The 12,840-nt window shown below is 35.6% G+C and overlaps 1 protein-coding gene across 1 annotated transcript in view; it reads left to right on the forward strand.

Annotated features, from left to right (window-relative positions):
- eys (eyes shut homolog) overlaps window positions 1-12,840 on the forward strand; it is a 458,209-nt gene that overhangs the window by 426,406 nt on the left and 18,963 nt on the right. Inside the window, exons 49-50 of the mRNA XM_034921306.2 lie at window positions 11,937-12,119; window positions 12,582-12,748. Coding sequence (XP_034777197.2) covers window positions 11,937-12,119; window positions 12,582-12,748 — 350 coding nt within the window. The remainder of the gene's footprint in view (window positions 1-11,936; window positions 12,120-12,581; window positions 12,749-12,840) is intronic.

Consider the following 12,840-nt stretch of genomic DNA (forward strand, 5'->3'; position numbering starts at 1 on the left):
ATATAAAGAAGAAAGTTTGTCTGTCTGTCCGTTCCTTTATGCATTCGGACCCCGCAGGAGCCAGTGCAACCAAACTTTACATTGCCTCCTCTTTCATCCAGGGGAAGGTCGAGGGCTATGTTTGGATCCAAAATATTGACCCCCAGGGTACTTTATTTAGTAACCCCATTGCTGGATCACTACATTAGCCATGTGTCTCAAATTAAAGAAACCCACACATCCCCCTAAAAAATAAATAAAAAGAACAAAAATTTAAAATAATTTAAAATGGCAAAAACCAAAAAAAAAAAGTTAAAAAAAGGCAAAAGGGATAGAGCGCATTGTGCAACACCCAAGATGGGTAACTTATAGGAAACCATAAGTCTACCGTTCCCCAATTTGTCATCCATGAAATATTGAAATACTGAATTTCCCCGGGCAACGGCGGGTACTTCAGCTAATTTCCTTATAAATGTCAGTGTAGTTGCATTGCTTTCTCCCTAACCGGCCACATCAACATTTCTCATTATCAACTGTCATTTGAATTCGGTGATGGCATTTTAAAATCCATATGTCTGCCATTGAAAAAGTCAAGTTAAAAAAACATTCCTTTAAACAGTTCTTAAAGGTGTATGAATATGGCCCCACATATATAATAACAAAATATTACTTTAGTGCTCATTATTTGCCTATATTTTCCTTTGTGTACGTGTGTACTCTATGTGTGGTTTATTTTTAAGTAAAGAATAATTGGAGCCTCCTTACTTACCTGAGCAAAACTGTTTCTACACATCTCTCTGTCTGCATGAAGTGTTGGAAAACTGTCTCACTTGTTTTGAGCCACCCATTCCATTTTACATATTCGCACCAGTGATGTGGAAATATCTGACAATATGCTTGTCTGCCCTAAAGCTGTAAATGCAAAGAGCTGAAACAAAAATCCATCTAGATTCACTCTTTTTATGCAGGCAGAAAAAACACAGTACTTACTCAGTATGTTGAATCTATAAATTATACAGTATACCAGTAATGCTACCTCCGGCAGTTGTTTCAACGGCTTTTCAAAATGTAATTCAATGCAGTCTCAGAATCTGAAATTCTCTGCTAGTTCTGATCTAGACTGGTGTGTAAATGCTTATAATAACTCTCTTTCTGAAATAATTGATGACCTGGCTCCAATTAAGACCTGTAAAGCTGTAGTTCCAAAAAATTCCCTTTGGTTCACAGATGAGTTAAGGGCTATGAAATCTCAAACTCATAAATTGGAAAAAGCTTGGAAGAAATCCCACTTAGTGATCCATGAGCAGATCTGGCGCAAACATCTAAAGGAATACAGAAAGGCCTTAAGGGCTGAGAAAATTAGATATTTTTCCAATATCATCAAGGAAAATCAAGGTAACTCCAGAGCCCTTTTTTCCACCATAAGTAAATTGTTGTCACCCCCTGTAAATTCTACTCTGTGTTCCTTTTCTGATGCCCGTTGCCAGGAGCGTATGGATTTCTTTGTTTCAAAAATATTAACTATCCGTGATGCTGCTGCAGTTTCTGCCTCTAGTGGTAATCTATGTCCCCAGTTACCTTCTCTGAGAACAGTATCATCAGATTTCTCGCTTTTTACCTGCAACATCTGTTATGCTTGCCAGTGTGTTTGCGTCTGTGAAGGCTACCACATGTCTTCTGGACCCTTTTCCTTCTGCTCTTTTGAAGATTCAATTTGACAAAATTGCTTTTATTTTATTACATATTATTAATTTATCCTTATCTTCTGGAAAAGTTCCAGAAACTTTTAAATTAACTTCTAAATTACGCCAATTACTTAAAATATCTAATCTTGTTTTTTCAAATTTCCGCCCGATATCAAATCTTCCGTTTCTGTCTAAGGTCCTGGAGCAGGTGGTTGCTTCGCAGCTGCAGACACATTTGGCTACAAATGGCCTTTATGAGAAGTTTCAATACAGGGTTTAGATCTTCTCATAGCACTGAGACTCCTCTTGTCTGTGTTTTAAATTATCTTTTGTTAAACTGTGACTCAGGTGCGTGTTCTATATTGCTTCTATTGGATTTGTCCACAGCATTTGATACTTTAGATCACCGTATCTTGTTACAACGATTGGAATACGAAGCTTGTATTTCTGGTACTGCCTTAAATTGGTTTCGGTCATCTTACTGTGGCCAATATGTCTCAGCTGAGGGTTGTTCCTCCCAAATTATTGGTTTGACTTCTGGAGTATCCCAAGGTTGTATACTGGGTCCCATTCTGTTTTTGATTTATGTTACCTCTTGGAAGACTTACAAAAGAGTGTCTTACTGAGATTCAAAACTTGATGTGCCCACATTTTTTACAATTTAATGTTAACAAAACAGAGGTTATGTATTTTGGATCTCATAAAAATGTGCTCTCTCTCTATTAAATGTGACCTTGGGAAATTGCTGCTTTACTGTTAGCCCTGTCATTAAAAATCTGGCAGTTTTGTTTGATTTTGAATTACGCTTTGATGCATATATCAAATTTATTAGTAAATCTTCTTTTTTTCCATCTTAGAAATATTGCACGCGTCTGACCTTATTTGGAACCGTCTGCAGTGGAGACCTTGATCCATGCCTTCATTACTTCTAGGCTTGATTATTGCAATGCCCTTCTGGCTGGACTTCCAAAATGTGCTATTTCTAGGCTTCAACTAGTCCAAAATTCATCAGCTAGAGTGTTGACTCGTGTAAAGTCCCGTTGTCACATAACCCCCGTTTTGTCCCGTCTTCATTGGTTACCGGTCACTCAGAGAATAAATTACAACATTTTATTACTTACATTTAAATCATTACATGGCCTGGCAACCTCCTATTTTTCTGATCTCATACTCCGTTATGTTCCTAGTCAGGTGCTGTGGTCTGCGGAGGCTGACCTACTTAGTGTACCGGGTGTTCGAACTGCCACGTATGGATCGCGTTCTTTTAGCCATCTAGCACCCACACTATGGAACTCCCTACATAGGCACATTAGAAGCATCCACTCTCTTCCCTTTTTTAAACACATATAAAAACCTTTTTTTTATCATGTTTTTAGTTAAAATTCTTCTTGTAGTATATTGTTTTTCTTTGTTTTTGTTATTTTTTTTTTTTTTGCTGATTCTGTAAAGTGTTTTTTTTTTTTTTTGCTTCTTCCTTTGCTGACTATATAAAGTGCCCTGAGAGGCTCCCCGTGTATACGGGACCCTATATAAATGTTGGTTTTGTTATCAATAACTTACATACTTATTTTAATGTCAGCATGCCATTTTTAATGTATGTTTATAAGCATAGGGAGGGAGGGTTAGGTCGGCCAGGGTGTCCTCGGCTCACCGCGCAGCAGCGACCCCTGTAGTCTGGCCGGGCGCCTGCGGGCTTGCCTGTAAGCTGCCCAGAGCTGCGTTGTCCTCCGACGCTGTAGCTCTGAGGCGGCTGCACGGTGAGTTCTGTGTAAAGAAGCGGGCGGCTGACGGCACACGCTTCGGAGGACAGCTGAGCCTAAAAAATAATTGGGCATTTTCAAATTGGGGAGAAAATAATAAAAACTAATTGGCAACGACTAAATTATTAAAAAAAATAATAATAATAATAATAACCACTCCTTCAAAATTTTGAACAGGGCCCTTTGTACACCAGAACAGCTTTTTCTACCTAGCCATTTCAAAATGTGACCTCTGTCTTTTAGAAACATCAACCATTCTGTTTTATGACGCATACATTTTGGTGTTTCAGGTTCATGCATTCATTTTTATATTAATTTAACAATATTATAATGTGTCTTACAATAAACAATTTGCACCTTAAGAAAGAGGAGGAATCCCATCGTGGAATTCCCTCTAACTCTAGTTATATATTCTATTTGGCCCAAAATTCCATTTTATGTCTCTGTAGTGTTCATAAGAGGGGAAGTGGTTATTACATTATATAGTCTTCTTTACTTCATATTAAGTTGTAAAAGGGGCTTTTGTAGAAGCAAAGCTTTTAATTGTATTCTATACAAAACAATATCAACATTAAAAAGTTAATTTCATATCAATGGAAAATCTACATTCAGTGCATTTTATGGTTCCAAACAAATAGCAGCATTGCAAATACCATGGGTATGAAAAATGAATTTTTTCATGTAGCAGTATTATTCTTTTAATGGTCTCTCAGTTTTCATACCATCTGTAATAAACTTCAGGCTACTGAACCTTTCAATTAGTTTTTAGTTTCATCAACATTTGATACAACTGTGTTATTTTCTGCTGCAGTGACTACTCAAATCAACATTGAAATCTCCACAGAACCCTGTTGTGCCTAGATTTGGCATGCTGGCCCTGCGATCATAATTGAAAAGGACCTTGATGAGACCAAGGAATAAACTATTGTATAGTAACATTGCTCAAATGAATACAGGCATCAGTTTAATTTAATCCTGTATGTTGTTAACCCTCAATGGGCTGCAATATCTCAAAACCTATTCTTACCTTCAGGATTAACTCCTATAGATTCTACATTATTTAGTTTGTTAAAATGTAATGTATTCCTGAAGTTTATTTACTGTACTCGAGAGAGCTCTGTGTCAAGTGTACCGAGCCGTAATGCCAGTGAGAGTTTTCTAATCTCTTGTGCCATGCTGAGTTTAGTTGACATTTAAATTTAAAGCAAGATAACATTGAAGTCAATTGAGAGGAACAGTAGTTCCTCACGCCAAGTTATCAGCAAGAACTGCCAGAGATCACTATACAGCAAGGATAGTTTACGTGTTTTCAGGTTATTGGCGCAGCAAAAGTAAATCAGCCAAAAACACCATTTAACTTTGAATTTGTAGTTCCTAACACACTTAGGTGAAATGTAGAAAAAAAAGTCAATACCTGTGTGACAGAAAGACAATGAGTCTTGGTTGTAAATCTCCCTCCCAACCTTTGAGGGCGCTAAGCAGCGATAACAGAGTTCTTTGGATGGGCTGGTCTGACAGTTCTTTCCCAGGATCAGGAGGTCAGCCAGTCTGGATGAAGGCGAGACTCTGTTGCAAGAATGCATTGACCCGGAAGGTAAACAATGTAGCAGCCACAGATTGGAGAGGCGGTTGCATTCGTTTACCAAGGGGTCATGTGTGACAGCATAAAAGGGGTCGGAGAATCATAATCTGTTCCTTCGTTTTGGGTAAATGTATTGGAGACCAGAAGGATCCGTGTTAATGTACCGTGAGTGTATTGTCTGCGTTTGTCTAACCTGTTACTTGTCTGTTTGTTAAATGGTTAAACACAAGTTCTGGAGCTGTCGCCAAAGGCCAGCACCCACCTGGAACATCACTGCATTAAAGCACACTGTATTTATATTCACCACTAGCACTACTGCACTCACTAATGGACTGGTGACCGTGTATGTTTTGTCTGTGTGTGTCTATTTGTTTGTGGATTTGTGAATTATCATTTGGGACTTCCCCGTGCATTATTTATACAGAGCAGTACCAAGCATTGGGTACTGCCTGTATTTCGTTAGCATTTTCTGTTGGTTAGTTTCGACCACTGGATTAAAAATAAAGGAACCATCATATCACCAGTACTGTATTTGTCATTGTTTGGAGCACTGCATCACCTCTACACCTGCGCACTGTAACCCACTTTGCCACAACCTGTCATACAGTAAGAGAAATAAGTCGCCAAAGTAAGGTAAACATTTTCTTCTCCTCCTCCTTGTTCTTTTTCTCCAAACATTTCTTTGCAGATTTTTGCAGGCCCCAGGCACTTTTATCCACTTATGAAATGATTTCTGTTTGAAAATGAACTAGTCACACACATCGCATGCAAAAAAAAAAAAAATTCCAAGTTTAATGACAATTGACTTGTTTTGTCAACATGGAAATATACTAGGGAACGCACTTATTGTGACATCTATATCATTTATATTAAATTACTTATTTCTGTTTTAAAATGGAACATTTGCCTGCAAAAAATAACATATTTTTTTATATAATATAAATATAAAAAAAGTTCTGGCATGCATGGGATTTGAAACTATAACCTTCAGTTTGAAAGCGTGTTGTGTTAAATACTGTCGTCAGAAAACAAGCAGTATTTTGAAAGATGAAGTCAGCCAGCTGAGAATTCGCTGGACTTTGTTATTTGTTACATTTTGGAGATTTTTCGTGTGATCTTCATCTCATCATCATCAGCAGCATTCTGAGATTCTGATCGTGATCTCTGAAATGCTGAGATTCTGATCTTGATTTCCTGTCAGCTCATTGTGGTCCCTATTGGCGCAAGGAAGTACAGTTCCTCTTGATACTGGTCGATGAGAGTAACGCTATTTGTGGTCCCCACTGGACAAAAAGGAACGTTAATTTCTGAGAATTAGCTATGCTGAAGGATAGCCTATATATTTGTTAAAAGTAAAACACAAATAAATAAATACATTAATAAATATTGAAATAAACCAATGCATAGACATGTCTTTCTTTCTTTATCTATCTTGATATTTATTTATTTATTTTTCACACTGCCATTTAATACTGTACGAAAAACAAAAATAAATACTCACCATTTCTTGTTCAATTGTATATTAGTGAAGATTTTCGTCATGCTTTCATATATTTTTACTTTCAAAAGTAAAATTGTTTATTTCTAGTTTTTCTTGTGTTTTCAGCTGAGTGCTGGTAAAGTCCCGCCGTGGCCTATTGCCCTGCGGGAAACATGCAGCTTAAGTGCCGTCCTTCCAGGGATCCTTAGCACTCTTTCGGCTGTGCAGTATTCTACTCCTCAGAGTTTAAAAATAAATTAAAAAATAAATAAAGTATAATTTAAAAAATATATATTTTTACTTGTCACCATGTTTGCTTCACGTTCCAGTTATGTGTAAAATATATTGTATATTATTTTGATATTGTTATAATATATTAATTTGTGTGCACTATATCGATATCATTCTGACACTGTCTGTTATTTAATGATACAGTTGTGCCTATATGCTCGGTGCTGGCCAAGGTTGCCCCAATTGTTTCTTGAAACTTAGTTTGTGTTTTTGAAACTTTGGGCACTTTTGATAACTTGGTGTTTTTTTTACATTTCCAATTCGTTTTTGTTTCAGATTTATCACTGGACAGCTATTATATGTTATACAGTAATTTATTTTTAGATTCAAAGCCATTTCATAAAAAAGAAGGTGTTTGTAGCTGCTACACAAGGCATCACCAGATGGTATTAAGTTTTCTTACATGCATTTGACTGCCTATTTTACAAGCATTTTACATTCAATTTTACATTCAATTGGCTGACCAGAATAAAACGGAGAATGCTCTTTAGATAACAGATGTTTAGAAAGAGCTGGTTGAACCTGAATTATATAAATCCAAATAAATTATATTGTTTCATTTGTTTAATTGCATTACTGAGTTTCCTTTATTGTTAGTATCCCCAAATGGTAACATAGGGATCTGTTCATAAAGGGTTAATGCCTGTCGAAATTAGAAAACAGGAGTACATGATCGGATTTCGTCCATAGCCGCCTATTTAACGGCAGTTGCTATTCGTAAGAGATAACTGAGATGCGCCGTTAAGCCCCAACGAATTTCGTCTATGAAGCCATGTTTTCAACGAATTGAGAGAAAGGTTAACAATTATCTCATTAGCATAAAGTTTTCATCGGTCCTGAGCATCAACCTGCTATTCATAAGAGTGAATGACAGCAAAATGCAGTTGATAACTAGGAGTTATTGAACACTTTCTACAGTCAAGTCTAAACTAACGACAGCCTCGGCAGACTATTTTTTTAAAGACATATTTTATTACTACACTTGCTCTGTTATACAGTTTGACATACCTGTGATTAACACTGCCTATTTTGAAAAAAATATATATATACATCTGTAGCTTTATATGAAGGACAATGTTTAATATCAATATATACTCAGACAAGAACATATTTTTTGGCATAATCATTTTGAAACAGCGCTGTGAAGCGGAGCGCAAGTGAGAGACTGAGAATAGACAGTTATTTTATTTTTATTATTTCTTTGCCGTGCTCCGCGGCTCACAGCGGTCCTTTTCTTTTTATTTCTTTTACCTGTGTTCACAATAAACAGTTTGGATGAATACTGCCTGTGTGAACCTGTTTATTTTCAGGGGGCGTTACAATATACAGTATACCAGTGTTGCTGATGCAGTCAGTAGGAAATTTGGGCTTGCTTGGCATTGCAAAAAACACTGATTGATCCTCAGTGCGAGGCCCGATCAGTGTTCAAAAGGGAGTCTTTTTTTTTTTTTGCGCCCCACAATAAGTCTCCCATGTAAGTACAGATTTTACATGTACAGTACCCCTCCCCCATCTAAGACCAATATTGCTTGGCTTCTAAGTCCAATATGGTATGGACATCCAGCATGAGTGACATGCAGGTTGTCAAAACAACCAACAAGAGTTTCTAAGCATGTGGTGTGACACCATCTCATGGCAGTTGGAATTGAATGTGCACACATTCTCCATTTTCTTTCTTCAATTAAACATTCTGTAAATACACTTCTGTTAAATGTTTAATATTTTATTATATTCAACTGCATGTCTGCAAGTACATTATTTGTATCTACAATTCAGCATTTGTTTTAGTGTATCAAAGAAAGCACCCCTTTCAATTGTTCTGCATTATTTAGAAGCAGATGTATCTCTGATACCCATAAACAATACAATGCAGTATAAAGCTAATTTGCATAAACAATGCTTATTCAAACAACAGACTTTTTTGTTCTCAGCTCAGTCCATTTGACTGGTAATAACACATCTGCTCAGGTTTTTCACAGTCCATTTTTAAAAGATTACAGATACAAATCTAATGTGTATGAAATATTCTATTTATTCCGAATGATGTCTGATTCACTGTATAATTAAACCATTGTGGGAAGCCATTTCATAGCTTGTTTTATGGGGAGGTCTTAAATGATCAGTTTACGGAATTATCAGTGATGGAGTTAGTAAAGAGAGACATTAATTTGCCAGTCATAATGGCCACATCTGTGAGCAAAGATAAATACAATAATTATCATATTTAGTATCTCAAATGGATAATGCATGGTAGTTGCTGCTACAAAACAAATAGTTCAATAAAAACCCTTTTTTCCTCTCCCTGAAATACATAGATACAGCATATTTCTGTATTTATTATACTTAGAGCGGAATGGCACTGAACATCATTGCAATTAGTGTGCACATTCATGAGTTCCATTACTATTGCAATTTTATTAATTATCGCATGAAATAGTGGGCATATTATGGAGCACACTCATTTTATTGTGCCACACTATGGTAATCAGAATGAATATGTGATTGGCATGGTAATGCATGATAATGTATTTAAATGAGGCACCCCCACTCAGAATAATAAGATGAGCTTTATTCACTAAAGGGTGATAATCGTAATGTGCACCTAAAGTGAGCGATAATTAGTTTGTTTCGAAACCAGGCTTTAAACACTGACAGGCACACTATTTAAACCTATCGTTCTGGGCTGAAATATATCTGGCATCATGGAGGCATTACTTGCATTAAGGTTTTCATATAGAGAGGTGAAAATTACCTGTAAATAACAGGTTATATTAAGCGTGAATAAACATGAATGAATGTTATAATTTCTTAAATTTTATTTTATAGTTCATTACATTGGTACAAAGGTTAAATAAAACACTGGACCAAACAAGGTATTATAATAACAAAAAAAAAAAAAATTTGGTTAATGTAAACCACCTCCACCTTTCACAATAAGCCACGGACCAAAAGATACGCCTGGACTGCTGGGGCTTTTTATATCACGTGGTCACAGGTAAGACTTGGGCATTATTTTGCAAATTAAATAATCGCTCACAATACATGTAGTGTGCATGCTATGGTATGTAAATGAGCCAAATAGTGTGCATGTAAATGAATGTGTTCTCTGTTAGTAAATGGGACAGTTTAGATTTATGGTGCACGTTAGGCTCACTACTTAATGTGCACATTACAGCTCCATTTAGTGCCTGTTTGTAAATGAGGCCCTTAGGTTGTTGAGCAAACTAATGTGAATTTAAAGAGGTTCTGACTTTACAGTTAAATGTAAATTACCAATTAAAAAAATGATAATTTACAATTGTTGAATAATTCAGAAATGAAAAAAAAAGTTAATAAGACTTTCTTCTGTGCTGACAGGAAAGACTACTTATTTGCCTTCGGGTAAAAGGATAAATGCTCGTTATATTTGGTTTAGGAGCAAAGGTATGACAGTACTTAGTGTAGCACTCAGAGCGAAATATGGAAGTACTTAGTTCTGGTTGGGAGGTAAATATATGGCAGTTCTTCATCTTTGCCTGGGAACACAGGAGAAAAGCACTTTGTTCTGTCCTCAAAGTGAAAGCAGGTGATACTATTTTCCAGCCCTGTGCCCTCAAAGCAAATTGTGTAACATATTTTCACAAAGAAGAGAGATTTTAAAATGGCCCACTTAAATTATTATTAATAGTAATACATTTAAAAAACAATGAAGCATACATTTGTAGATCTGCTTATTGCCTTTATATAGTATAGTGCTGTTTGTTCATTTTGAAGTAAAATGTAAAATTGGAAACTATTCATCTCTGGTTCAATGCACCATTTCAGACTGGAATACAAAGACTGCCTCTGAACTAACTTAAAGCAAGAGCTCCATCTAGAGTGTCACTTTTTAAATGTTTGTTTGATGTCAGTATAATCTGGTTTTTCAGATGATATTTAAAAGTTCTAATAATAAGTGCTTAAAATCACATTTTATACTATTAGCAATATTATCACTGGTTACCCCTTTCCTCTAATGAAAATTGGTTATTTGCATATTCTTTAATTTGGTAGTAATGTTACAAAAATATATATCTAATGCATGCAAATAATACATTTCAAATTACTGGTTAGCATTAAATTAAGTAATATTTCAGCCACAGAGAATAAAAGCACCATTTCAAATTAGAAATTCAAAGAAATATATTGATTATAAAAAAAGTAATGATAACGGAGTATTACAAAAATGATTTTTTTTGTTATAATATAAACACATTTATAGTTGTATATTTTAAACTACAGTTATATAAAGTCATTTCCATAGGAATGTGCTGTTTCAATTTTAAAATGAAGAGAAGAAAGGTCTCTACTGTGAATAAATGAGTGGGATGTAATATTTGCTTTCCTATGTGCCTTTGAAGAATGCAGCAGTTTGTAGGCTTTCAGACAATAATTCTCAAAATAAGAAAGGGAGTTCTCGGTATGAACCACTAGAAATAGCTGCCAATTTACCAAAGTCCAGTAACCACCTGGGGTAACAAATACACTAGTCAGGGGTGTCTCAAGACCAACTAGTAATCATCAAACACCACAAAGTAAAAAGCATATATAGTGGAGGCAGTTGTACATTTACACACGTCATACTCCATTATTATTTAGTGCAATTTATTGAGAGTATCAGATTGTGGGGATATATAGAGGTGTCTCTGGCTATACATCCATTCATCCATCCATCTATATGACACATTTATATTTTCATATGTATCCTGAGAATGCAAAAAATGATTCCACATACTATAAGCCAAATAGTATGTTTTACCATAATACTAACACCTCATTTGCTTTCCTAATGGTCATAAATACCAATTATGTTCTATACTATTCTGTATACACTGTTAGTGTACATTATAATCATCAATGTTTCCTTCATACTGATCGCTTTCATTTTGAATTTGCAGCCATGTTGGGTGATGGATGATACTGATATTACTCCTTTGTTCTAGATTCATGGCACTTCTGTATGCTCAATTATAACAGCATGTATTTATCCTATTGAATTACTGGACAATAAACACACGTTTGTCAATGTCTGCAATGTATTATTGGAGGGTGTTTTATTAGATTTTCATTTTGGGTTTATCTATTTCAATATCTAATCGCAACTTTTTTTTTAACCGTAACTTTTACCTTTGCTTCTGCAGCTGTCAATGTTACTCGGCCGAGATTTAGTGGAATAGATGAATTTGGATCCACCTCCTTTTTGGCATATTTTACAATCCACAATATGAGCTTCTACTTTGAGTTCCAGTTAAAATTCACCTTGGCTAACAACAGGTCTGCAGTGAAAGATAACCTTATCATCTTCACTGGGCAGAAAGGACAAGGTAAGATTCCAGTCATTTCTAAGTTGATGTTTTGTCATCTGTTAATCCTCATGCGTCCCATCTAGTCCCTCTTGTGGACTTTTCATATATCTGATTTTGACAAAACAATAGGACTGGTTAAATTATGCTGTGTGAAGGAATCAGTGGGACATGGTTGTTCTCTGTTATGTTCTTCTGTGTTGTCTAAATGTAGACATTTTATAAGTAACACACTTTTGGACATCTGGGTATGCTGATATATAAGCTTCTCAATAAACTAATACATCTATATATCTACATAATTCCATCAAATAGGGATGGTAAACCAGAACAGTCAGTCATTCTCATTCTCTGTATAGATTTTAACTGTGATAAGACCTTTGAAACTCCTACATTAAGCATACCTATCAATTGATATAGCCTGTTAACAATATTTTTTCCAGTATTTAATTTCATATATTCAATATATTTTTTTCTCCTTAGGTCTCAATGGAGATGATTTCCTAGCACTGGGTTTGCGAAAAGGCCGAATTGTTTATAAATTCAATCTGGGCTCTGGTGTTGCCACCATATTAAGCGAGCCTCTCAATCTGGCACGTGATATCCATATTATCCATTTTGGCAGATCGCTTAAAACTGGATGGTTAAAGGTGAGTTTCTAGCTTCAAGCAAAGTTTTCGTTCAGTAAAGTGATACCTATCAGATACTAAAAACATTTATGAAAAGAGGGGTATGACATGGG

Source organism: Acipenser ruthenus, chromosome 5, assembly GCF_902713425.1.
Source record: "Acipenser ruthenus chromosome 5, fAciRut3.2 maternal haplotype, whole genome shotgun sequence".
Lineage (NCBI taxonomy): Eukaryota > Metazoa > Chordata > Actinopteri > Acipenseriformes > Acipenseridae > Acipenser > Acipenser ruthenus.